This window comes from Salmo salar, chromosome ssa26 (assembly GCF_905237065.1).
Source record: "Salmo salar chromosome ssa26, Ssal_v3.1, whole genome shotgun sequence".
Classification (NCBI taxonomy): domain Eukaryota; kingdom Metazoa; phylum Chordata; class Actinopteri; order Salmoniformes; family Salmonidae; genus Salmo; species Salmo salar.
This window is the reverse complement of record NC_059467.1, coordinates 15,377,276-15,403,626: the sequence shown is the minus strand read 5'-3', so window position 1 is coordinate 15,403,626 and position 26,351 is coordinate 15,377,276. Positions and strand designations below refer to the sequence as shown.

The 26,351-nt window shown below is 43.3% G+C and overlaps 3 protein-coding genes across 6 annotated transcripts; 2 read left to right on the top strand and 1 right to left on the bottom strand.

Moving 5' to 3' along the window:
• The first annotated feature begins 385 nt into the window (after window positions 1–385).
• On the top strand, window positions 386–3,446 carry pabpn1l (PABPN1 like, cytoplasmic). 2 transcript variants are annotated; one of them, XM_014175502.2, is made up of 7 exons: window positions 386–443; window positions 532–762; window positions 1,300–1,396; window positions 1,735–1,802; window positions 1,947–2,053; window positions 2,213–2,300; window positions 2,460–3,446. In XM_014175502.2, exons 2-7 carry the CDS (start codon window positions 694–696, stop codon window positions 2,778–2,780), a joined length of 750 nt encoding a protein of 249 aa, XP_014030977.1. In that variant the 5' UTR covers window positions 386–443; window positions 532–693; the 3' UTR covers window positions 2,781–3,446. The 2 variants fall into 2 exon arrangements, with proteins under 2 accessions (XP_014030977.1, XP_014030975.1); XM_014175500.2 differs by having other exon boundaries at window positions 389–443; window positions 1,732–1,802.
• tpc2l (Trafficking protein particle complex subunit 2-like protein) lies at window positions 3,199–5,095 on the bottom strand. Of its 2 annotated transcripts, none has more exon segments than NM_001141041.1 (5): window positions 3,199–3,611; window positions 3,699–3,778; window positions 3,868–3,955; window positions 4,057–4,193; window positions 4,894–4,935. In NM_001141041.1, coding segments are annotated over 5 exon segments (384 nt in total). In that variant the 5' UTR covers window positions 4,927–4,935; the 3' UTR covers window positions 3,199–3,565.
• LOC106587262 (N-acetylgalactosamine-6-sulfatase) lies at window positions 5,065–26,290 on the top strand. 2 transcript variants are annotated; one of them, XM_014175497.2, is made up of 14 exons: window positions 5,065–5,345; window positions 5,686–5,809; window positions 8,516–8,590; window positions 8,672–8,774; window positions 8,870–9,013; window positions 9,659–9,725; window positions 10,371–10,498; window positions 11,600–11,739; window positions 11,986–12,089; window positions 15,624–15,760; window positions 16,317–16,419; window positions 20,675–20,796; window positions 25,117–25,234; window positions 25,848–26,290. In XM_014175497.2, the coding sequence occupies exons 1-14, from the start codon at window positions 5,229–5,231 to the stop codon at window positions 25,932–25,934; spliced, it is 1,569 nt and encodes a 522-aa protein (XP_014030972.1). In that variant the 5' UTR covers window positions 5,065–5,228; the 3' UTR covers window positions 25,935–26,290. The 2 variants fall into 2 exon arrangements, with proteins under 2 accessions (XP_014030972.1, XP_014030973.1); XM_014175498.2 differs by lacking the exons at window positions 20,675–20,796; window positions 25,117–25,234; window positions 25,848–26,290 and adding an exon at window positions 16,663–17,483.
• Window positions 26,291–26,351: the final 61 nt, after the last annotated feature.

The following is a 26,351-nucleotide window of genomic DNA, read 5'->3' as shown; positions in this document are numbered from 1 at the left end:
ATGTACCAGCAGAAATATTAAACATTAAAGTACACAGGTGACTGAGTCCAATAGGGTTAGGTTACTTCTGGCATTTAGGCACCCTCTGTGGGTCGGAAAACAACCGTTAGGTCAAAATTAACGTAAATCGTAGGCAAAGACCACAACAGGCTTTTTACTGTTATTTTCATTATATTTTCATTATATTTCACATAGTCCATAGAGGGGTACAGTGGTGTACGGGCAGCATTTGGACAAGTCTCCTTATCCTGACCTGACATTGTAATCAATAGCAGTTCGAATTGAAACCACACGATAATGTATTTATGAAAATAAAATGATACCGTATAGATTTATTTTCATAAAATGCCAATCCAACAACGGATGGGGCGAGCCCACAACCATGTGATGCACAGACAGGTGACAATTAATTGACATTCTCTTTCGTCATATTTGACAGACAGGTAAGCAACCACTATTGACAAGGGCGTGGGTAGATTCCGTCCGCGGGAAGATATTTTTTATTTAATCCAAACAATCTTCCGTATATAGGTTACATTTATTAACCTTATTGAAATCGGAGAAGTGATTTAAAAAAAAAACATCGATTGCATTGGAGTCTTCTACACTGGACTGGCTAAAAGAGAGCGACGTCGCGGGGATTGAAGTGGCGTCTGCGGGCATGGGTTTGGTGTCTGCTGTTGAGCACTGAATATGGCGGAGCAAAGGCAAGATATGTACATAGAAGGCGAGCTCGCGGGAGATCATTACATGGAGGACCCGGTATGTAAGAAAACATAAGATAATTGCATTCGGCCTTGCGTGATACAAATTGCAGGCTTGCCTACTCTTTTTTTTCTTTTCTTGAATGCGCAATTGATTGTAGGCTACATAACAACGTAGGGTCAAAGGATATTCCAGGTAACCTAGTGTATTATTACTGCAGCATATGCTACGTCTATGTTCCAGCTATGTTACCTGATTTGATATGACAGTTTTGTAGGTTTAAACTGCATTATCTTGCCACAATATATATCCATCCACTGGGCGCGTCTTGCGCGCCTGCGTAATGTGGCAGCAGCAAGTGTGGTTCTGAACAACAATATAATTGCATCCTCAAACAACAACTTAAAACAGCTGTTCAAGTAGGCCACTGAGATGCTAGGCATCCGAAACCTTAATGCGCTCATCTCATACATTTCAGACATGTTTTTTATGTTGTCTGAAAGTTTATTTTTATTGTCTCATACTGCATATTCCTACGCTACCCCTTATGACAATGCGTATTTCAGATGTTTTTGCATTTCCCATTCCATATAGGAGCTTGAAGCCATCAAGGCACGGGTGCAAGAGATGGAGGAGGAGGAGCGGCTGAGAGCAGTGCAGTATGAGGCAACAGAGAGACAGATCCAGGCAGGTGAGCTCCTGTTCAGCCTAGCCAGCTGGCCCACACCTGAGCCCATCTGCTGGGCTGGCCTACTACGGTGTGGCTCACATGAGCCTCATCATTGCCCAATGAGACGAGCAGTGAGCCGCAGCGTTCCAGAAGGGTTTTATCATTGCCCAAGGCCCGCCAGCCTCTATTTCAGGTTATCCCTTCCTCTGATGGAATGGGGCTGTTGTCTTGCAAACTCCTCTTGATAAATATATCTTACTGTTCCTCTTGGTATTGTTGTAATTAGTTGCGTTGTGTTTGTCTTACAATTTCTGTCCAGTGCAATATGCTCCAGTGTTCTCTTCTGTTCAAAACAGCAGGAATGTTCTATACAATGACCCATGAGGAAAGGATAGATGCTGACAACAGATCTGTGTATGTGGGGAATGTAAGGTTTATTTTTTTTATTAATGTCTACATTTATCTTTAGCATTCATGTCAAGTTATACACAATTCATATTTGATACGATATCCACAAAGTCACTGAGGGTCCTCATGCATAGATTCATGATATGTTATGGAAATTAAACAGGTGGAGTATGGTGCCACTGCAGATGAGTTGGAGATCCATTTCAATGGCTGTGGTCCTGTCAACAGAGTAACCATCCTTTGTGACAAATTCTCTGGCCATCCCAAGGGGTGAGGTTAACTATCCATCCCATGTGGGACCGCAGTTTCAATGCAAAGTCCAATTACATAGTTTATGCACCATTTTATTTGTTTCTTGGACATTTTGTATGTTCTGTTAACTTATACACAATCACATACTCAAATTGTTAACGACTTTCTTTCTCCCAGTTTTGCATATATTGAGTTCCATGACAGGGAGTCTGTGCAGACTGCCATGAGCCTGGATGAGACGGTATTCAGAGACAGAGTCATAAAGGTTAGTTGGAAGGGAAACCTGAATTCTAAACTCAAAACACACTTGATTGATAAAGTTGCACATTCATGAATAAATTGAGCAGAATTACGTTTTCCTGTTAATTGTAAATTATGATTCCAGGTCTTTTAGTAGGTTGTTTCTGTGGCCTTTGCATTGCAGGTATTGCCTAAAAGGACCAACATGCCAGGAATCAGCACCACAGACAGGGGGATTCACAGAGGTGCTCGATCCAGGGGACGAGGTTTCCACCCACCCAGATACAATGGGTATCAACAGGGCAGGTTCCGCTACAATACTGGCCCGGCCAGGTCAGTCTCACCACACCCCTACGGGCCCCCAGCTGGGAAGAGACACTGGGGGGTTCCTGAGCACCGTGAGCAGGGCCCTAAACGGCACCCATGCCTTCTCCTCATAACCCCACCCACTGACCACTCGGGGCCAGGGCACAGTGGACACATGCACCCGCCGCAACACTACTGAATCACGTCTGGATTCAAGTGATTGTTTGATATCAACATGGAATGAGAATTTCAGGAAATCGTGACTTGCTCATCTCTACTCGACTCATTTGCAAATTATTTTCAATGCATGTTAATGGGCAGAAATCGAGAGAAAAGCAGATTTCAACCTCATTGAATTAATTCATATGGCAACTTTTGTTAACAGCCTCCATAAAAAGTTATTGCAACTTAATCCTAACAAGACAGACTTTGCAATGGCCATTTTGTCCTCTTATTGTAGGAAATGGACGAGGCCAGCCTTGGTTTGCTGCTTAATACGGTTAAAGATTGTGCCTATGGTGTTATTTTATTTCTTGAGCAGTTTCTGTGCCATTATTTACCCCAATAACTTTTTGAATGCACAGCCATTTGCCATGTCAGATACTTATTTTTTTTTTGTAAGGATGTTTTGATCAGATCACTCATTTTGTTGGTGTGTGGCTATCGAGCTTGTAAGTATAGTTGTTGTAAAACACCAAACACAAATGATAACATTTGGTGTGATTGGCTTTCTTTTGTAACTATATTGACATGCAATTGGCAGTTTGAGCGATTGAGTTGCTCTGTACTTGAAGCAATGTTTATCGCTGTATATAATTTGTCAAACATCTTTTGCTTTAGAAATGAATAAATGAATTACACTTGATAGTGCTTCTTTGAAATGGAGTAAATGGAGGTTCTGATGGACATAGTTTATTTCACTGTTATACACAAAGCAACATGTAAAGTGTTTCAGGAAATTATGTACAGATGTTCAAGAAAATATCAGCTAGCTTGCACCATCATTGCAGACACCATGCTGTCAAAGGCCCTGGAGAAAAAAGGTGTAAATCACAATGATTATAGCAATTTTGATATACACCATTACATAATTAACACTGTAGTGGGGATAGCTCACTTAGACTGAATGGTGTCTCCAGGATTGTAGAATGGGTTGCACATCACATCAGTAAATGAGTTGTGTAGCTTTCTGAACATCTGAAGGAAAGAATGTGTCAAGTAGTTTCATAAAAATCAGATCCCTCTGAAAGCCATTAAGCGAACCATACAGTCAGGGGTTGACTTACACTTCTAATCTCATTGTCCCGCAGAGATGTGTTTGACGAGTCCACGACAATGACAAACTTCACCTTGGAGTTTGTCACATAGCCATATCTGGTATGTCGGTAAAGGAGTATACATTCAATTTGATAGGAGAAAAAACATGATGCAGACAGGAATGAAATATACCATTTTTTTTCAAATGAGAAGGATACACTTTCTGGTCCTCTGTTGGGTACAGCAACCCAAGGTAAAGCTCTCTCTGGTCTGCCATAGCTTTGCCGACTGCTGAAATCTTCTCTTCCACCACATCCAGAGAGGTATGCACCGTGTAGTGGAACTTCAGTTCATTCTGTACAGGTACACTTCGGATGAACAGAGGATAATTCTAACAGAATAGGGCATTAATTAGTGCAACCTTACATAATAAAACCTCAATTCATCACAAAAGTTAAACTTGCCAAATACTTGCAGATAGAATGTATATGGTGCTGGACCACAGGTTGAGGGTGTGCAATCTTTTGTTCCAGCCCAACACTAACACACCTGCGGGCTTAATGATTAGCTAGTTTGTTAACATTGGCTGTGTTGGACTAGAATTTAAAAAAAAAAAAAACTCAACCTTTGGTTTGGACCAAGATTGAAGAACAGCATTGATCTGCATATGAATTGAATACGAATAGCGAACTACGCCTGAAACTTTCACCTGAAGTCTGACTTGATGCATTATTATTGTATGCTTATCTCTCAAATGAACTCTACGACATAGGCTACTAACTAGCTAGTCAGTTCTAAATAGGCCATACTCAATTTAGCTAACTAACTAGTTAGCCCAGCTGGCTAGCCACTACCTAGCCTTATAGCATCACAGTCACCACTCAGGTTCGTAGAGGGGTTGGGTTAAATGCGGAAGACACATTTCAGTTGAATGCATTCAGTTGTACAACTGACTAGGTATCCTCCTTTCCCATTGGAGGCTAGTGCATAAAAAAAAAAAAGCAAATTACATTCCATCAAATGTCGATGTAAATAGCATTCTTGTTTCATTTTACCTCTTTAGCAATGACAGCGATACAGACCGCCATCTTGGAATTATGTCTGCTGTGCCTGCCAAGGCGTATCACGTGACTGTGTGTGCTAGCTAAAGACAAGTCAGACAACTTCAATTTCTCCCGTAATTTTGTGTAACTGTTCATGGAAAATAACGGGACTTGTGTTTTTAAGCGTGTCTACATCGGATAGTAAAGTCAGCTTCACCCACTTGAATATGCGCAAGTGTTGCGCTAAAAAAAGCTCGTGAAAGCAAACAACGAGAGATCGTCATGTGCTTCCTGAATGTGTTATCATGTGACACTTCCTCATCGCGTTCTTCGTCTTGCTTTGTGCAATGGATGTCTGTCTAATTCAAACTTTGATATTGTTTTGTAGTTTAATATGTTGTTTTTGGGCAGATACTTCTTCAAACAAGTCGACTCCGAACATTATCATCATTCTTATGGATGACGTAAGATGTTGATGTATTTTTAGTTTGGGGAGTGTTACTTTTGGGGGATGAGACTTGAAAAACTAACTTTTATAATCTCGAAAACCTGTGGCATGATTACTCAAATGGAATGCTGACATGACTGGCTGTGTCCTCTCTGATTATATACCACGTATACTTGACATATTGACATACAATAATACACAGCATGCCAACATATGCTTTGTATATGGTCTCTGTCAGGACATGGTAACCATTTCTCTGCAACTCTATTTGAGATGTTGTGTTCTAATGTAAAGTCTGCTTATCAGAGCATGATGATCCACTAACATTTGACAGCTTGTTCCTCTAATGTTTTTAGATGGGCTGGGGAGATTTGGGAGTGTTTGGCCAGCCCTCCAAGGAGACCCCAAACCTTGACTCCATGGCTGCCCAGGGGATGCTGTTCCCCAACTTCTACGCAGCTAACCCCCTCTGCTCTCCATGTGAGTGTCAGCTACATACATGTCATACTTGATTAAAGTCCCAATCCTCTTGAATTCATAGATATAAAAACATATTACACTGATTATAAAGACAGAAGGAATTCATAGTCTGAATAGCTAGTGTGGTACCAATTCTGGATAGGAATTGGCACCACATGCATAAGAACCTGACTGTCAGTGCAACAGTCAATGATAACAATTCAATAATATTGTGATTGTCATTGTAGAGGAATAGTTGCAGTGATGGTAACGTCACTGTGATTAAGTGGGATTTGGGTGAGAGGTTGGTGGTAGGTGCAGGCATCCTTCAAAAGCCTTTTGAAACAATGTGACGCATACATCAGAAGCCTAAGCTGTGTGTGTCTGGGTGATAGAGGGGAGAAGACTCATTATGCTAATAGGGATAATACACTATTGAAATATGCTAATTATACCTAATTTGGGAATTTGAATAAACGTGTTATGCAAAATAGATCGACCCTTTTCTTTTTTCTAATTAATATTTAAGCAAATAAGACCTAATCAATTGCTTATCTCATATGTGTGTGTGATGCGAGTGCCTGAAGGAAGCCAAGTGCATCATACCTGGCTATTTGTATTAACGCCACGGAGAGGGTATTAGAGGATTCAGCCACTGAATGTTAATTAGAAAAGTAATCATATACTGAAATGGTACGTGGCTTAATCACAATATCCAGGGTGAGCTCCCATATACACTACCGTTCAAAAGTTTGGGGTCACTTAGAATTGTCCTTGTTTTTTTTTTTTTTTAAAGAAAAGCAAATTTTTTTGTCCTTTAAAATAACATCAAATTGATCAGAAATGCAGTGTAGACGTTGTAAATCACTATTGTAGCTGGAAACGGCAGATTTTTTTTAATGGAATATCTACATTGGCGTACAGAGGCCCATTATCAGCAACCATCACTCCTGTGTTCCAATGGCACATTGTGTTAGCTAATCCATGTTTATCATTTTAAAAGGCTATTTGATCATTAGAAAACCCTTTTGCAATTATGTTAGCAGAGCTGAAAACTGTTGTCCTGATTAAAGAAGCAATAAAACTGGCCTTCTTTACACTAGTTGAGTATCTGGAGCGTCAGCATTTGTGGGTTCGATTACAGGCTCAAAATGGCCAGAAACAAAGCACTTTCTTCTGAAGCTCGTCAGTCTATTCTTGTTCTGAGAAATTAAGGCTATTCCATGCGAGAAATGTCCAAGAAACTGAAGATCTCGTGCAACGCTGTGTACTACTCCCTTCACAGAGCACAAAGAGGAGTGGGAGGCCCCAGTGCACAACTGAGCAAGAGGCAAGTACATTAGAGTGTCTAGTTTGAGAAACCGACGCCTCCCAAGTCCTCAACTGGCAGCTTTATTAAATAGTACCCGCAAAACACCAGTCTCATCGTCAACAGTGAAGAGGCGACTCCGGGATGCTGGCCTTCTAAAGAAGGCTAGTTTTATTGCTTCTTTAATCAGGACAACAGTTTTCAGCTGTGTTAACATAACTGCAAAAGGGTTTTCTAATGATCTATTAGCCTTTTTAAAGGATCAACTTGGATTAGCTAACACAATGCGCCATTGAACACAGGAGTGATGGTTGCTGATAATGGGCCTCTGTATGCCTATGTAGATATTCCATTAAAAATAAGCCGTTTCCAGCTGCAATAGTCATTTACAACATTAACAATGTCTACACTGTATTTCTGATCAATTTGATGTTATTTTAATGGACAGAAAATGTCCATTAAACAAACAATTCTAAGTGACCCACTTATATATTTTTTACTTGAAAATATAGCCAGACGCAAAACCCAATGCTCAACTTGGTTCATTTTTTATTTTACCTTTATTTAACTAGGCAAGTCAGTTAAGAACAAATTCTTATTTTCAATGACAGCCTAGTGGGTTAACTGCCTTGTTCAGGGGCAGAACAACAGATTTGTACCTTGTCAGCTCAGGGATTCGAACTTGCATCCTTTCAGTTACTAGTCCAATGCTCTAACCACTAGGCTACGCTGCCTCCCCGGTTCATACATACATACATACATACATACATACATACATACATACATACATACATACATACATACATACATACATACATACATACATACATACATACATACATACATACAGTACCAGTCAAAAGTATGGACACACCTACTCATTCAAGGGTTTTTCTTAATTTGTACTATTTTCTATATTGTAGAATAACAGTGAAGACATTAAAACTATGAAATAACACATGGAATCATGTAGTAACCAAAAAAGTGTTAAACAAATGAAAATATTTGAAATATTTTAGGTTCTTCAAAGTAGCCACCCTTTACTTTGATGACAGCTTTGCACATACCTTTTTATTTATTTGTCTTTTTGTTATTTTTTCCTTTTATTTCTTTATTATTTCTTCATTTTTTTTACACCCTTTTTTTCTCCCGATTTCGTGATATCCAATTGGTAGTGATAGTCTTGTACCATCGCTGCAACTCCCGTACGGACTCAGGAGAGGCGAAACACGACCCCGCCAAGCCACACTGCTTCTTGGCAAAATGCTTGCTTAACCCGGATCTGACTAGTTATATACTGTGGAACTTTATGTAAAATCACATGCAGCCTCTCCCACTTTAACTACGCATTCAGCTAAGATCATTTAAATAGTTTCTCAAAACATGATGTTGATGTCTCTTCTCCTGTTACTCCTTAGCCAGAGCTTCACTTCTGACAGGACGATTACCAGTTAGAAATGGATTCTATACCACCAATGCCCATGCCAGGAATGGTGAGCTCTAACTCTCTCTTTTGAGTTATATTTCCCTTGCTGCTTTGCCACACAAATTAATGTAACCCCTGACCTTTGCAGCCTACACACCCCAGGAGATAGTAGGAGGGATCTCAAAGGATGAAATTCTATTACCACAGGTACTGAAGAAGAAGGGTTACGTCAGCAAGATCATCGGCAAGTGGTGGGCAGCATTCATTTTGATCTAATTTGAAGTGGTAACAATAGTGACAATTCTAATTCTGTTTCTCCTTCCCCCATCATTTTTCCTGGCCTAAGGCATCTTGGCCACAGTGCTCACCACCTACCTCTGGAGCATGGTTTTGATGAATGGTTTGGTGCTCCAAACTGCCACTTCGGTCCCTACAACAGCAGCGACAGGCCTAATGTCCCGGTCTATAACAACTCTCAGATGGTGGGAAGGTATACACACACACCCTGCACACACTCCTACTCTCACTCACACAGAACAGAAAACATAAAAATCCTCTCTCCCGGACTCTTTCAGTGTTTGGCTCGGCTGGCTGCTCCTCTGAATGAGGATAGTTTTTTTTACTCTTCTATGTACCAGCTGCGCTTGTGTATTCCATTTTCTGCCCATTTGTTTTCCCCAAAACAGCCATATGTGTATTCAGGGTCATTGGCGCTAGCAGGCGGGCGCTTTTTGCGCTTAGCCGTGGGTTTAATCAGCATAGCGTGCCTGAGCCTGGACAGACGCACACACACGCACCCAGGAGACGGCAGGTTGCGTTGGCGGTGTGTGAGGACACCTGGAACAGCCCGAGCATGAGAGAGACGGCGGGCGCTACTGCGTCTACCGCTCCACGCTTCAGTACTATCTCATAACAGTTCCCCTGCTCTTCAGAGACTTCTCAAATCTGCTTCTCTAAACTCCCCTCTAATCACAGCCTGGGAGGACGGGCTTCTCAAAGTCTGCTGCTGGGTTTTTGGAATAAAACTGATTGTTTATTAAATGGCCATGGTGTGAGTGTTGTGTATGAGTCCTATTAATAACTATTGTACTTATGTAGATGACATGGAAACTAATTAACTACATTTGTTTTCTAGATACTATGAGGAGTTTGGGATCGATAAGAAAACTGGGGAATCTAACCTTACACAAATCTACTTGGAGGTAAAGTGATTGAGTGGCAGACGTCCGTCCCAGTTCTTCTTTACAAATACTACTTGTAATAGGAATTTCCAGGTGAAGGAAAAGGAGACCAGTCATTGATAAAGTCAGTCAAAATCAATCCAGTTTAATTACCAGTTACCACAGGGAGACAACTCCAGCACAGAAGCGGAGAAAATGCTTAACTGGCCTTCTCTAAGCATGCCCTTATATTGTAATCTCACAGCACCAATGTTCTGTAAACACCCACCGAGAGGCAGGTAGGAAGTCACAACCTCAGCTGCTACAGAATCGCACAGTGTCAGAGCATATAATAACAATCCATATCTTCTGTCCTTGTACCTCCAGTCTGGTGTCAATCACTATGAACAGATATGAGAACAATCCATAACATTCAGTATCAAGTCTAGTGACCCATCAACCCATACACAAATGAGTGTCCCAAATAGAACACTGGAAATCATCTGTATTATATAAAGGGAAAAATTATAATATGCTAAGCATTGTGTTAATTACTTTTCACTGAATATTAGCTTTATTCATCTTAAATGTTCCCATTACACTACTGTTCTCTGTCAGTTTTGTAGTGAATTTTCTGGATGGTGTCTGGTCTGATAGCAGACTGTGATCTAATTTCTTTCCTTCCAGGAGGGCCTTGACTTCATATTTCACCAAAACATGGCCCAGCGGCCGTTTTTTCTCTACTGGGCAGCAGACGCTACGCACGCTCCGGTCTACGCTTCAAAACGGTTCCTGGGGAAGAGCCAGAGGGGGCGGTAGGATCACAACACTTGAAGCTACAATCATAAAATGTCAATAATAAAGCCATATCTAGATAATGACACTTAGCTGCAAAGTCTTACACAGAGACATGTGATGTGCTGCTGACAAAGCACGGAGAGTTTCTTCCAGAGCAGAGAGTTTGGACACCCTGTTGGTTATTAACCTGTATCATTGCTGACTTTGTTGATCTGGCTATTATAGGACCCAATTAGTACATTTCTCTTGATGATTTTCTACCCCGGTACAGTATTTCTGTTTTTGTACAATGTTTACCAAACTGGCTTGTTGTTTCAAAACTCTGCTTGGGTCTCTGGGTCTTAGGCCATTGGTTTAGGGGCTTTGTGAATGTGTGAAGTGGATGAGCTGTGCCTGCAGCAGTGTTACAAGGTGGGGAAAGTCATTAGCATGAGCCACTGCGTATTCTACTTGGTGATCAATCTCTCATCTCACACCTGGAAACGTGAGCGGAATTAGATGCCACTTGGAAGAACAGAATCACGGTATCAACATGAAGATTCAAAATCGAAATGAGAAAAATATTGTAATAATGAAGAGAAGAAAAAAAACCTGTTTCCTGCTCTGAGGATCTGGTCAATTAAATGTAGATTTTTCACACCCCTTTGCCCCTCTGTGGTAGTGGTGAGGGTAAAGGGATGTGTTGCTCGTCTGGGCCCAGGTCACTTAGTATTCCTCTCAGTCTCGGTGAATACTCAGGCCTCACTAAGCAGGCATTTCTTCAGAATGCCAAATGAGGTTTTTGTTGACAGAGAAATGGATCAGAGATGAAAAGTGTTAGCCAGGTGCCTGGGATAGGTGGCTCACACTGAGATGGAATGCTTTTCCATTTTTTCCAACAGGCTTTTAGTCCATGTTTTTTTGTGTGAAAACTCTTTTTGCTAAATGCCAAATGTTTTTTTGTAAATACCTAATTTACCTCCATGTTTTCTAGAATAATGTAGCTTGGTTGATGGGTTTGCCTAGCCCTAGTGCCTACACATACCTGTCTGTCTGTCCGTCTGTCTATGGTGAGTTGGGATTGGGCGTTTGAAGTTCCTGAGATACTGTAGTTTGAATGACTTGTGTGTGTACTGCAGGTACGGTGATGCAGTGATGGAGCTAGACTACAGTGTTGGACAGATGCTGGCCTGGCTGCGTGCTCTGGGCATCGACAAGGACACCTTTGTGTTCTTCACCTCAGACAACGGGGCCGCAGTAATGTCCGGCCCCAAGCAGAGTAAGCGCTGCACACCATGAATTAGTCTCTCAACTCATGAAATGCAATTCTATGCTGCTTTCTTACAGTTCTTGTATACATGCCTGTATGGATAGATGTGAGTAATGTACTCTTATGTGTATGAGTAGTATGTGTGGGTATTTTCTTTGTTTGGGGCTCCTTTCAGTTGTGTATAAAGTAAGTTGTTTTAGTAATCTCTTTTATCATGGTGCTTAGTGTGTGAGTGATGTGTTTCTGTCCCCTGAGGTGGCAGTAATGGTCCGTTTCTCTGTGGGAAAGAAACTACGTTTGAGGGTGGAATGAGGGAACCTGCCATCGCCTGGTGGCCTGGACACATCCCAGCAGGCACGGTGAGAACTCTCTCTTTCTCTCTGTTCTACCTGTCCGGGAACATCTCCAGGTGTTCTAGATGTGTTCTACTTGTCTGGAGTTGGGGAACATCTCCTGGTATTTACACACAGCTGTGAGACACTGAATTGCTATCTGTCTGTAAGCAGCTGGGTTTTGAAGCAGGTACCACATTAGAAAGTAATTACAATTAGTCATTTCAGTAATCGTCTCTCTCATATTGTAGTTCCTTGTTTCGATTGTGTGTCAATGTCCTCAACATCATCACACCTCATCTCTCCTCAGGTGCTGGCATTGCAAACACACCGTTTTTTGTTTGTTTGAATGTGTGGGTGTCCGCGCGTGGGTGGGTGTGTGTGTGTGTGTGTGTGCGCAAGTGTGGACTTTTTTCAAATACTTTTGAGGTGGCAAGGTTCATCTTCATAACCCCCCCCCCTTCCTGTCTTCCTCCTCTGTGAGCCTGTGAGGAAGACTTTCCCCTGATCCGCTAAGCCTGTGCGTTCTGCAAATGACTTTTAATTGTATTAGGGGCAGCTGTGACACGGGGCTGTGGCGCAGAGGGATTTTTTTGGAGGAGCGAGTGGAGGAAGCAGTCTGTAGGCTGAAGTAAGCCCTGCCCCCGGCTCATATCGAAGGGGTGTGCTGTGGCCTGATAGCGCTGCAGAGTGGCGAGGGAGAGGGGGATTGGGAGCATCTTAAGCGGCTAATCTGTTTGTGTGTTTGCTGAGGTTGGATTGAGCTGTAATGAGGGCTTCGGTATCTGAATATGCCAGGCGCACAGGATAAAGGACAGGGAAAAAAGTAAAGGGGTGGTTGGGAGAAGAGAGGGAAGGGTGCACCCGGTGCAGTGTTTTACAGGGTTGGTTTTGGAAAAGATGGCAGTGCCAGGGAGGTAGGGAGGTTTTGTATGTGCTGGTGCATTGCCATGACAGCCCAACCTCCTATGTACATTTGTCTCTAGCACCTGCTGGTGGGTTAACTAGAGAAATTACTGCAGATGAAACACTTCTGAGAACAGACTATTGTGAATGAGGCACCGCTGTTATGCTGATGAACAGGGATCATCGACTAGATTCAGCCGCAGGACGATTTTGTCTTGAGCGGGTGGTCAGGGGGACGGAACATAATTACTAATCATTTGTAGATGGCAAATTGACCGCAAGAAGCGCAAACAGATATAATATTTGACTAAAACATAATAATTTCAAACCTTGCTTACATTTGTGTACGATCTCATATATCTCTCTATTGTGCGTGGGAATACTTGGGAACAGATTTCTAAAATTAAAATCACTTGGAGCTGATTTGTTGAGGTTTTTACAGTCTTTTTATGTTCAACAATAAAAATAATAAATTTGGCCCGCGGGCCGCCAGTTGGGGAACCCTGCTGAAAGCCATCTGTGGCTTTAGTCTGTGGATTGGGCAGGAATACATGGGACTATCTCCTTTGACAAAGCAGCTTTGTTGTATGGGTTTCGTTTCATCTCCCTGCTGTTGGGGAGGATGGCCAAAGAGATGATTTCCCTCTCTGTTGCTTTGTGCGGCGCTGAAATCTCTGTTCATCGGCACATTGAAAAGTTTCATAAGCCCTAAACATAAATTGCTGCACATAATGAACAGCCACACGTGCCACACCGCTTCTGTTATGAGGATTGTTGGTACGGGGACCAGCAAACATTAACAAGGCCTACTCTAAATCGTTTCAGATTAAATGTGTTTTCAGGTTAAGAACTATAGCTATTATACATATATCATATCAACTCATCACTGACGAAGCTGACACACTGATAGGAGTCATAGGTTTGGTTGGTCCAGTTTCAGGTTAGGCTAGGTAAAGTTATCTTCTAACATTCTCACACTCATTAAAATGATCGTCAACGGAGGAAGAAGACTCCATTACAATCCGTGTGAACGCCACAGTCTTATTGCACAGTGATTTGATAGATTAAAGGAACAAAAACAGTTCCTCGGTGTGTAGATAAACCTAGCATGCCCTCGTGACTGTACTGCACATAGCTCTAATGAAAGTGTTAGTTGTTAATATTGAGGGACAGAGAGAGTTTTGGGAGATGTGTTGGAATGAGAGAGATGAGGTTGAGGTTCACATTCCCCCGGTGACTGAGGGGCCGCGTTGGGATGAGGCTGGCTGGCTGGAATGGAGGGGGAATGTGAGGGCTTCCCCCCCCCCCCCAACACTGCTGCTGCCACCGTCACAATCCCTTTTGTTGTGTTTATCAGCTGGGAGACATGGAGCCTGAGTGCGTTAGACAGGGATAGCAGGTCTGCCACGTCAGATAACTACCACCAGGGTTTAACCTAGAACCACACAGACAAAAGGCTGGCAAAAAGAGTAAATACAGAAAGAAATAGACAGAATGGAGAGAAAAGTGTAAATGGGAGATAATGAAATGGTCTCTCAACTATTTAGACTTTTTTAAATGGTTAGCATTTTTTGGTTGAGGATTTAGGGTTGTCTGTGCTACCTGGTAGTCAACTTCATTAATTATCCTTTTTGATTTCTCTTGTTTTTTTTATGGTGTGTGTGTGTGTTAAGCGTGAGAGTGCAGATAACGGAATGTGTTGCAGGGCCCTTTCTGGCTGGTGCAGTGGCTGCGGGAGAAAAAGGAATTCATTTTGGTGGTGTGTGCAGGCAGCTGATAGGAGCATGGCGGCGCAGCTGCTCTGGGCTGATAGCACTATCTGATTGTGAGCGTGCCGTCTCCCTCAAAGGGCTGCTCGGGAGAGAATGGAATGGAAGATCAAGGATGACAGTGAAAAAAATTGCATTTTATCTGAAAATAGTTCAAAGTTTATAAATAAAATAAAGCTTTTCACAGGGACTGTGGAAGGGAGATAAAACAGCTAGTGCTGGCCCGGGCCTCATCTTCTCTCTTTCTCCTCACTCCCCTTTTTCTCCTAATTTACAGAGGCGTTTGTGAGGTTTATAATAAACCTGCGAGCGCAGATTATAGAGGAGACTGAAGAAATGAATCATCAGGACTCACCCCCCCCGCCCCACTCCACCCCATCCGCTGAAATGGTGGGCTTTCATAGGGGGCGCGTGCACACTGTTGGCCATTGTGCTGTCGTGTTGGGTTTCATGCATGAAGAGGGATCCCTTGGTGTCTCTGCAGGCTTCTGGTGTATCACAGCCTCCCAGTAGTGTGAATCACTCTGCTCCCCAGCCCTGCTCTGATCACGGCGCTTCACAAGGCTGCCGCGTTTCGCTGTTCAGGGTCTTGACATGGACACTCACTGCAGCTTTGGAGGAGACGCTCTAGCATTTTGACAGGATATGAATTGATTAAAGCAAATAAAGTGTTGTAATTTGGGGAACAAAGCTTTAGTATTTGTAATTTAAATTGATCAGTTTGTGCATCGATCTGGTACGTATGGATGCCCATGCAAGCTATCTAACTTCCTACAACAATCGCTGTTAAACTTTCATGTCAGCACCCATAGACAATGTGATTCTGTCTGAATTTGAATTCCAGTGTGTTACGGTTCAATACAAGGACTCTTTCTCCCATCTCCAGGTGAGCCAACAGCTGGGGACTGTGATGGATCTGTTCAGCACCAGTCTGTCTGTGGCCGGCCTCAGTGTTCCTGACGACAGGCTCATAGATGGACTGGACCTCAGCCCTGTCCTCCATAACAACACACTCATCAACAGGTTAGAACTTGCGGCTGAAAGAGGCTTAAATGGCCCTGTCAGAGGGATTCATTCATGTAAGATAAGGTGATGAATATGATGTATACTGTTTGTATACTTGCCCTCCTAACTGGGTCGGTACACAACTTGAACTTTGACCAGCAAAATCATGGACCACTGATAAAGAGTTCCATCACATGCAAGTCTGAAGTTAGGATTTGGCTATGAGAGTTGGTTCAGAGGTCAGCTATGCCCTCTGCTGGTCACGGTACTTTGGGCGTTTGTGCCCCTGTTGTAAGATGGGTGGGCGGATGTAGGCTTTGGGAGAGCAGCGGTGGCAGTGCCCCCTGTAAGGAGGCTGCTGGCTGGGGCCCAAGGCCCAGGGAGAGGGACCACCCTGGTGGATAAGGTGTTCCACCAAGCACATAATGGGATGAGCCATGGCAGCGTGGTGGTGGGGCGCGAGCCTGCGAGGGAGGGCCAGGCAGCGCAGGGGGAGGGGGGTTCTGGAGCTGAGAGAGGGCTGCTGCTTATCACAGGAATCCAGCAGTCACCAATCCCATTTCACACCCAACAGGCCCATCTTCTATTACCGCGGCAATGAGATGATGGCAGTCAGGGTTGGGCCTTACAAGGCCCACTATTGGACGTGGAGCAACTCGTGGGAGGAGTTTAACCAGGTGAGTCCCTCTTAGTGACTGTAGTGTGTATTTCGTTCTCTCAGTCTCTCTCTGACTATAGATTCTCTCATTGTCTCTCTCTCATCCCCACACCCTCAACAAGCCATCCACAGTGCTCTATAAAACACATTTGATAGTCAGTGTTATCTTGAAAACAGCTCATCAAGTGGCTGTTGTGTACATCAGTGGCTAATGAATATTAATGAGGACACCCCACTTCACCAAAGTACTATCATTCATCAGCACTGCCTGTCGCTGGTGGAGCGTTCTCCCCTCCTGAGTATCCTGCTCTCCCCTCCTGCTGAGTATCCTGCTCTCCCCCTCCTGCTGAGTATCCTGCTCTCCCCCTCCTGCTGAGTATCCTGCTCTCCCCCTCCTGCTGAGTATCCTGCTCTCCCCCTCCTGCTGAGTATCCTGCTCTCCCCCTCCTGCTGAGTATCCTGCTCTCCCCCTCCTGCTGAGTATCCTGCTCTCCCCCTCCTGTGCCCTGAGAAGTGAGAATGTGTTCTCTCCTCCTCTAGGCACCCTTTAAAATTTGTCCTGCTCCTCTCCCTCAGAAACCTCTGTTTCAAACGTGCAAGTTTGCATTATGCCCCATCGGTTGCTTAAATTGCTCTCTCCTAGAGGGCCGCTGAATCAATAGCAGCCTCCTTTATCAGCTCATGTGAACTGGAGTGGAACTTCACAAATAATGGCGTCTGATTGCCTGTGTGTTGCCTATCGATTGGTATGTGTGCGTGTGTCCGTGAATGTGTGTGTCTGCGAGCAAAAGATGGTTTGAAGGGGAGGCTCTGGGTCTCCAAAGCTGTGACTCTGAGAGTTAATGTGTCGGTTCTTCACCAGAACGGGCAGCATGCTTTCAGAGCTTCACAATGACCCTTGACCTTCACATCTCACCCGAGAGCATCCATCACACAGAAAAACCACTCTTTATTTCAAGCGGTTTTAAATGGGTCTGAATATTGTGCTGAAACGTTGATCCATCATTCAAGCGTACTATTTTCTCACCAGTTGTAAGTAATGTTGTGCATTTACTATTTATGTGAAGTAAAAAATAAAACAAGGATGGTGTGTCTTTCTGAACTTGAAATTCAATTATGGCTTTTAATAGCCATGAGCTCTACTGTGATTTTTCTGGTGAAATCCGAGAGATTCGGTGATGTGCAAAATGAGACATTTCACAGGGTTAAGTGGATTTCATCAAACGCTCTTGTTGGATGGTGTGGTAATGGTGTGAGGTATTATATTGTGTTGGGAATGGGAACGGTCTGTATCTGATGTTATCTGCTCGGCCTTGTCTTTGGTGGGTAGCATACGTTTAATAGGACTCTTTATATAATCTTTTTCTTTGAGGAAAATATGAAACCAAAATTCTACTTTTGCATTCCATTTTATGTCCCTTGATTCCTCCCCTCATCTTATAATGTTGCCTACATTACTCCATCTTTAAAAGAACATAGATCATACAGCAATCTTCTTAATGCCATGGGAGATATGGAGTTCTGCTGTGTTGTCTTCTTGGATACAGATTAAAAGGGCTTTCTCACAGTCCAAGGGGATTTAGGCTCTTTTACATTTCTGAGACCACTGCACAGAGACTGCTTCAGGACACTTTGTGGGCAAGTCTGGATCATAGTGCAGTGTACTGAAGTGAGGTGTGTGTGTGTGTGTGTGTGTGCGCTCGTGCCTGTGCTCCTTTGAGCGAGGCTGCTTGTGGTCCCAGAGGGGAGTCGGTAGAGTGCCTTACAGATGAGTGCTCTCTCAATATTAGTCGTGTTGCTCACAAGGGCACCTGAGAGGTCTCCCCAGGGGGTCTGGAGGGGGCTGTGACTCAATCAGCCTCTGTCAGAGCCAGGCTGCTACCCCAGAGGTGTGGGGGGTGGTATAGGGAAGCAAGCCTGCACACTTTTGGGGGTCAGCAGAACAATCGTACAGGCCATGGCCCCACATTCTGACTGGCAGATAGAGTAGCCACATACAGTTGAAGTCGGAAGTTTACATACACTTAGGTTGGAGTCATTAAATCTCATTTTTCAACCACTCCACAAATTTCTTGTTAACAAACTATAGTTTTAGCAAGTCGGTTAGGACATCTACTTTGTATTTTTTTTTTATTAGGATCCCCATTAACTAATGCCATAACGCTAGCTAATCTTCCTGGGGTACAACACCAATTAACAAGACATTACAAACAACCACAATCTTGTGCATGACACAAGTCATTATTACAATATTTGTTTACAGACAGATTATTTCAGTTATAATTTACTGTATCACAATTCCAGTGGGTCAGAAGTTTACATACACTAAGTTGACTGTGCCTTTAAACAGCTTGGAAAATTCCAGAAAAGGATGTCATGGCTTTAGAAGCTTCTGATAGGCTAATTGACATCATTTGAGTCAATTGGAGGTGTACCTGTGGATGTATTTCAAGGCCTACCTCTTTGCTTGACATTATGGGAAAGTCAAAAGAAATCAGCCAAGACCTCAGAAAAAGAATTGTAGACCTCCACAAGTCTGGTTCATCCTTGGGAGCAATTTCCAAACGCCTGAAGGTACCACGTTCATCTGTACAAACAATAGCACGCAAGTATAAACACCATGGGACCATGCAGCCGTCATACCGCTCAGGAAAGAGAGGCGTTCTGTCTCCTAGAGATGAACGCACATTGGTGCGAAAAGTGCAAATCAATCCCAGAAAAACAGCAAAGGACCTTGTGAAGATGCTGGACCCACTGGAATTGTGATGCAGTGAAATAATTTGTCTGTAAACAATTGTTGGAAAAATGACTTGTGTGATGCACAAAGTAGATGTCCTAACTGACTTGACAAAACTATAGTTTAACAAGAAATTTGTGGAGTGGTTGAAAAACGAGTTTTAATGACTCCAACGTAAGTGTATGTAAACTTCCGACTTCAAGTGTATATCCACAGTAAAATGAGTCATATATCGACATAACCTGAAAGGCCGCTCAGCAAGGAAGAAGCCACTGCTCCAAAACTGGCATAAAAAAGCCAGACTACGGTTTGCAACTGCACATGGGGACAAAGATCGTACTTTTTGGAGAAATGTCCTCTGGTCTGATGAAACAAAAATAGAACTGTTTGGCCCTAATGACCATTTTATGTTTGGAGGAAAAAGGGGGAGGCTTGCAAGCCGAAGAACACCATCCCAACCGTGAAGCACGGGGGTGGCAACATCATGTTGTGGGGGTGCTTTGCTGCAGGAGGGACTGGTGCACTTCACAAAATAGATGGCATCATGAGGGAGGAAAATTATGTGGATATATTGAAGCCACATCTCAAGACATCAGTTAAAGCTTGGTCGCAAATGGGTCTTCCAAATGAACAATGACCCCAACCATACTTACAAAGTTGTGGCAAAATGGCTTAAGAACAACAAAGTCAAAGTATTGGAGTGGCCATCACAAAGCCCTGACCTCAAACCTATTGAAGATTTGTGGGCAGAACTGAAAAGTGTGTGGTGTGCAAGGAGGCCTACAAACCTGACTCAGTTCCACCAGCTCTGTCAGGAGGAATGGGCCAAGATTCACCCAACTTATTGTAGGAAGCTTACCTGAAACGTTTAACCCAAGTTAAACATTTTAAAGGCAATGCTACCAAATATGAATTGAGTCTATGTAAACTTCTGACCCACTGGGAATGTGATGAAAGAAATAAATCATTCTCTCTACTATTATTCTGACATTTCACATTCTTAAAATAAACTGACCTAAGACAGGGAATTTTTACTAGGATTAAATGTCAGGAATTGTGAAAAACTGAGTTTAAATGTGTTTGGCTAAGGTGTATGTAAACATCCGACTTCAACTGTAGGTAACAGTCACAGGCATACCGTAGCCCCAGGGCAGAGAGAACACGTTGACAGGTTTGAGGTGAGGAAGACATGATACTATATACCAAACAGATATAGTCACACACACTATACACCATGTACTGTACACATCTACACTCAGCTCCCTTGCACAGATTCCTCCATATCTTCAACAGAGAGACGGCATCAGGTTCAGGTGTGCAGTGAGGGGGTTGGTCTGTAGGTGGACATCATTGACAGCACAATGCCTCTTGCCATCCATTTTGTCTTTTTAATTGCATTTTCTTTTCAAGGGCACTTTCTCAGGGTCAGTTGAAGTAGGTTATCTGTTACCACCACAGTCGCCATTGTCCTCTGTGAAGTGGGTGTTTTAGAAGCTAAAGATGAATTGTGTGTGTGTATGTGTGTCCACTCTAACAGGGCATTAACTTCTGTCCAGGCCAAGAGGTGGCAGGCGTGACCACCCACACCCAACAGGAACACACCATGCAGCCACTCATCTTCCACCTGGGGCGGGACCCCGGGGAGAAATACCCTATCAGGTGAGTGCTCACTAAATCAAACAAAGATTCCCTGGTGTACTGTTAGATTGTACTGAACGTAAAGTGAAAGGCAAGGGAAATATAGACAGGGCTTGGTGTTGGCCAGCCAATCTCCACACGGCTCAACAAACAGCAGGCCTCTGGTTAAATAAGAGAAGACAAGAGCAGAGGAGGAGGAGGGGGTTGTGGGATGTTGGTGGACAGGATCTATGGGATCAATACTGATCCAGTTGTGGGAAGGAGGCGCGGTGAGGACTGAAGATTGATCTGTGCAGCCCCAGACTGGCTGATTAAACGCTATTCTTTGTGATTGCAAATAGCTCTTTAAAGCTCGCTATCTTGCCTCAGATCCACTGCCAGAAGTTAAAATTGCAAGACAAATTGTTCTCGTATAAATCGAGAGGGAGTGCTGTTTAATGGACTTTTGTGTTCATTCGAACATGACCCCGTATCTATAGTTAAAATGGTGTAAATAAAAAAACAGTTGGGTGTTGTGTTAGTTTTTATTTAGAATAGTTATGGTAATGATGGTGTAACAATGTGGACAAAAATGGCCTTAATTGTACAAAAGAAGCATTATTCATTCTCTATTCTATTTTACTTCACTTTTTTATTGGCAAAGACACTCAGAGATGAACAAAAGCGTGACACACATTCATATAGTTTTCATAATGATTTGATGAGGGAATACAATTTCCTATTATCTAGCTTTCTCTCTGATCCGTCTTCATTCTCCTTAATGTTTTCTTCAGTCGGATTAGCTCCTGTCCCCAAGGCTGTTTCACACCCTCTGGCTGGCTCCCTCCCTCACCATCTCTCTCTTTCTCTCTCTCTTCCTCTCTCACTTCATCACTCTCTCCTCCTAATCTCCCCCACACTCCTTTTTTCACTTGAAGGGAGATGGAATAATTAAACATTCATGTTGTTTTTGATCAGCCCATCTCATCTCTGCTCTCTTCTATTCAATCCGAATAATTAAAAACAGAAAAATCTATAGCAGTGTTGTGTTGAATGCGTTGAAGCGTTTATTTGGCCGTGTCCCAGACTTATGGAGAGGAGGAGCTGGTTTGGCACCTGGAGAGAGGACCCTGCATCCCCTCTCCCCTCTCCAAGTGGGTGGGGGTCATTGGGGTGGTCTGTGAGGTCACAATATTCCAGCCCCATCTCTCCAGCCCCAGTAATGATACCCAGCCGCCCTCCACCCCCACTGCCCTCCCTCCCATCTCCTCCCTCTCTCCTGTCTGTGTGTCAGGCAGGCTGCTGGCCATGTGCTCCTTGGGCACCCAGCTGGACCGGCTGGCCATCATTAATCTCTGTCTGCACCTAAAGAGCCACTTAAGATGATGTAGGGCCTGTCTGCACACATACCTTCAGTTGTGTGGCAGGCTGATACTACAGCAGTAACACACGCTGCCCAGGCAGTCGCTCCACTGTCCCAGCCTCTTAGGATACATGGCACACTCACCAGAGACCTGCTGCAGGAATCCAGGGGAATACAGAAGATGCTTTTCCATTCATATCTGAGTTAGGATATTTCATATTTGGTGTTTCTCATTGATGTACAATAACAAGACAAGCACACAGAGATCAGCATTCTACCGCTGAGAGACATTTAGATAAAACATTTATTTCGATTGTCAGTGAATTTACGGGTAAGCGTTTTCAGACTGTACATGAGCACATGAAATTGTTCTTATTGGTCCTCTTCTATTGGTGTGGTAGATGACTCCTCCTGTGGTTGTAGATCAGTGGGAAGGTGTGGCTGACTGGGTCCAGTGTATAGTAAGACAGCCCAGTTCTCCCTGCCTGTGTCCCAGTGGGACTGAGACTTAGCCCTGCCTCCTGCTGCTCCGGCTCACTACCCCTGGGCCCTCGTCACCCTGTGCTGAGCACTTAAGTCCCAGCCTGCCTCGGGCTAATGTAGCAGGCAGCCCTACACACTCTGGCCTCATCTGCTGCCTACAACCACTTCAGCCCCCAATCAATAGTCTTCACCGAATTGCTCAATTTCCACAGGAGGAGGAGAAAGGGCTGAGGTATTTGATTGTCTCTTCAATTCCCTCTGCTTGATGCCTGTGTGTGTGTGTGTGTGTGTGTGTGTGTGTGTGTGTGTGTGTGTGTGTGTGTGTGTGTGTGTGTGTGTGTGTGTGTGTGTGTGTGTTCGTTCGTTCGCTCTACCAGTGGGGTTATGAATCACTAATCAGAGTGTAGTGACACACCTGAGCAATGCCGCCTTCCCCCTGGGTGTCATGCATTATAAATCAAAAGAGTTCATTTGCATGCAGCGTTATTATTATTCCAGTTTTTGCTTTAACACCAGTGAGCTAAGGGTTATAGTAATGATAATGAGGCTGTGCTGACTGGAGTTTTCTTTATTTGTGGAGAGGGAGGAGAGAAATAAACCTGTTTTTATGTATATATTTTTAGGGTTAGGTTGCTCAATGCATAGACAAAGAATAGTCTTAACTCAAAAAGGGCTGAGCGTACACTTTGCACACCACACGAAGCTGCTGAGAGGAGGAACGGCTCATAATAATGGCTGGAATGGAGTAAATGGACTGGAATCAAACACATGGAAACCACCATGTTTGAGTTTGATCCCGATTCCGTTCCAGCCATTACTATTTGCCCGTTCTCCCCAATTAAGGTGCCACCAGACGTCTGTGTTGCACACTGCGTTTGGTCTGGCTCTGATGTATGGTTCTAATATTTAGTGAGATAAAGCAGCTTCAGAAGTTATCTGAAAACGAATCACAGTGATCAATACAGAGCAGAGAAACAGATAGGATGGTAATGAAATCTTCATCATTTTGATCAAGATAGTGTCTTTGGTCCATGAAGCAGAATTTGTGATTTCAAATGCATACATAGTAAAATGATGTCTGAAATGAAACACTTGTTTCTATAGAAACCTTTACTCATTAAAGATATGATCAAGGCTATGGTATGTTGTGATTCTGGGTCATTGCACAGTATTGCGTCACCACACAACCATAAGAAATAACCAGCAAGCCAAGGCGCAGAGCAGATGGTAAGTTTAGACCGCCGTGGCCTTGTTAAGGACCTAAAGGATGAGTTGGGGTGGGGGAACACTGGAGCAGTAGAGTAGTGATGATGGGAGAACAGAGAGTTTGAATATAGGACTAGCACAGGCTGAGGGAGGGGGGGGGGAGCAGGTGCTATTGTGTGGCGGAAGCCCCACTGCCCTCTGGGAGGAGGGGGGGGTGGAGGGGCGGTGTGAGCCGGACAGTGCCTGGAGTTATTACACTAATTGACACTTCACCTCACACACACACACACACCCTCCCCAGGGGCCAATCAGAGAGCTGGCTTTGGGGAGGGGCGGGGGGTACGGAGCTGGCACAGGTGCTGCGTGCGACTGTATTATGGGTGTAATTGCACTGGTGATATTTGTCTATCCACGTGTCGCGCCACCAACCGCCCACTCCCCCCAAACACAGAGAGCCCATTAACCCTACAGGTCCTATTGAGAGCAGACAGAGCAGTGTTCCTTTGAAACACTTCAGGGCCTCTGCGTTTTACACACTGAATATAATAATGCACAGAGGTGCTCCGCCGTGTCCAACAAGAATAATTGAGAGACAGGGGATGGGAAACATGGCCAATCCTGCTGAGGGCAGCCCCGAAGGGGCAGTGTGTGTGTGCGTGGATACGCTTGTGCATGAATTGGTAGGTGTGTTTGCTGTCAAAAGGCTCTCGTATGAGTTAAGCTTGTCGGCTTTAAACTAGCGTTTCAGTCATTAGTGTACATTCGCTATGGATTATATCAGTTGTTTAAAGGCAGGCAGGTGTCATACAATGATAATAGATAGTCATTTTAGGCTGCACAGCACAGACTAAGCTGCAGATTTATGAAACCGATTTCCGAGAAAATGTTTTACTAATCATACAGAGATTGTTTTACACTGGTCTATATTGTTGGCCTACTGTGTTTGTGTGTGCATTTGTGTGAGCAGTGACCTTCTGTCTATATGCTGTGACTGACATCTATTCTCTATGTTAAATTGTATAACCACACCATTGGTGTGGTGTGTGTGTGTGTGTGTGTGGAAGAAAGTGAAAACCTGAGGGTTTGTCCTTGACCACGCTCTGATTGGAGAGCCTCGTGCATCTGTTCAGACATTTTAGGTGAATCTGTGTGTCTGTGTTAGTGTGTGAATACAAGATGTGGTTGCATGTCTTTACTGTGCTGTTGTAATTCTAGATGTTGTGGCCATATGCCAATATTGCCTGACTGTTATGTTTGTATGTGTGGTGAGTGTTTTGCACAACTACTTACGTCTGTGTGTTTCTCTGCAGTGTTGTGACTAAGGAGTACCAGGATGCACTGAGTCGGATCACAGCAGTGGTAGAGAAGCATAAGAAGGGTTTGGTACCAGGTGTGCCCCAGCTTAATATGTGTGACATGGCTGTCATGGTAAGATCAATATTTCACAGAATGTCCATTCCCCATGTATCATATTTTTTAAACTTGTTTCATATAATACATTTTATTTCATAGTATTGTTCTGTGGCTTTTGTTTTCGGTGTTAACATCTCTGTGTTCTTTCTCAAAGAAAATGATTTTAGAAAATAAATTGAAGTGCTTTGCTGTAGTGACACCTTTTCTCATTTCCTCTATCTTTTAATAATGCTGAATTCTTTCAGTAAACTATGTGGACACAATTTCAGATTTGTTTCCCAGAGTTATTTTCTTTCCCTTTGTTTGTAAAATAATAGACTATCTTGTTATTTGTGGAAAAACACAGAAGCGTGATTCTTGGACCTTTTGTCCCAGCAACTGTTTTGTGGATTTTAGCTGCTTTTGGAAAAATTAGGGAGTGTTTGTCTCATTGGTTTTGGTTTTCACAAAACAGCTAAAAAGAAACATTGCTGTGTATGCTCATTGCTAAAGCACTGTTTGTACATGAATTTGACATGTGTTGCATCAGCTCCCCCATGTGGTTACCTTGGAGAACATAATGTAAATCATGTTCAGCTCTGGTGAATGAATGTTTAAGAATGTTTTCTGTGGGTTCTTTCACTAACAGAACTGGGCCCCTCCAGGATGTGAAAAGTTAGGAAAATGCCTTAAAGCCCCCAAGTCACAGCCCTGGAAGTGTGACTGGCCGCACTAGCTATCTGTTTCAGAGCCACCCTGGGAAAAGGGAGGATGTCAGCGAAGATGCTGCCTTGATGAAGAGCCATTTTCAGGAATTCAACTTGAATTTCTATTAGTTTTTAACTTGTAATGTTGAAACAGAACACCATATTGTTTGAATGGAGGACATTAACAATTGGACGAATGCTGTCTGGGTGCCATATGATTATTAATAGAATGAAGCTGATTTGCAACTGCTTTTTTTTATGATGCCATCTCTGTAGATGTTTTTATCTCTTTACTTACTTATGCACTATTGTGGAGAACTTATTGAAATAGGGCAAACCCCCTTTTTCTTTTTTTCTCCAACTGAAATAAAAACATTTTATCCAACTTTGTCTTTCATCTCTTATGAGTTCTTTTTTTAGTGTGTGACAGATTGAAGATTTCTGTG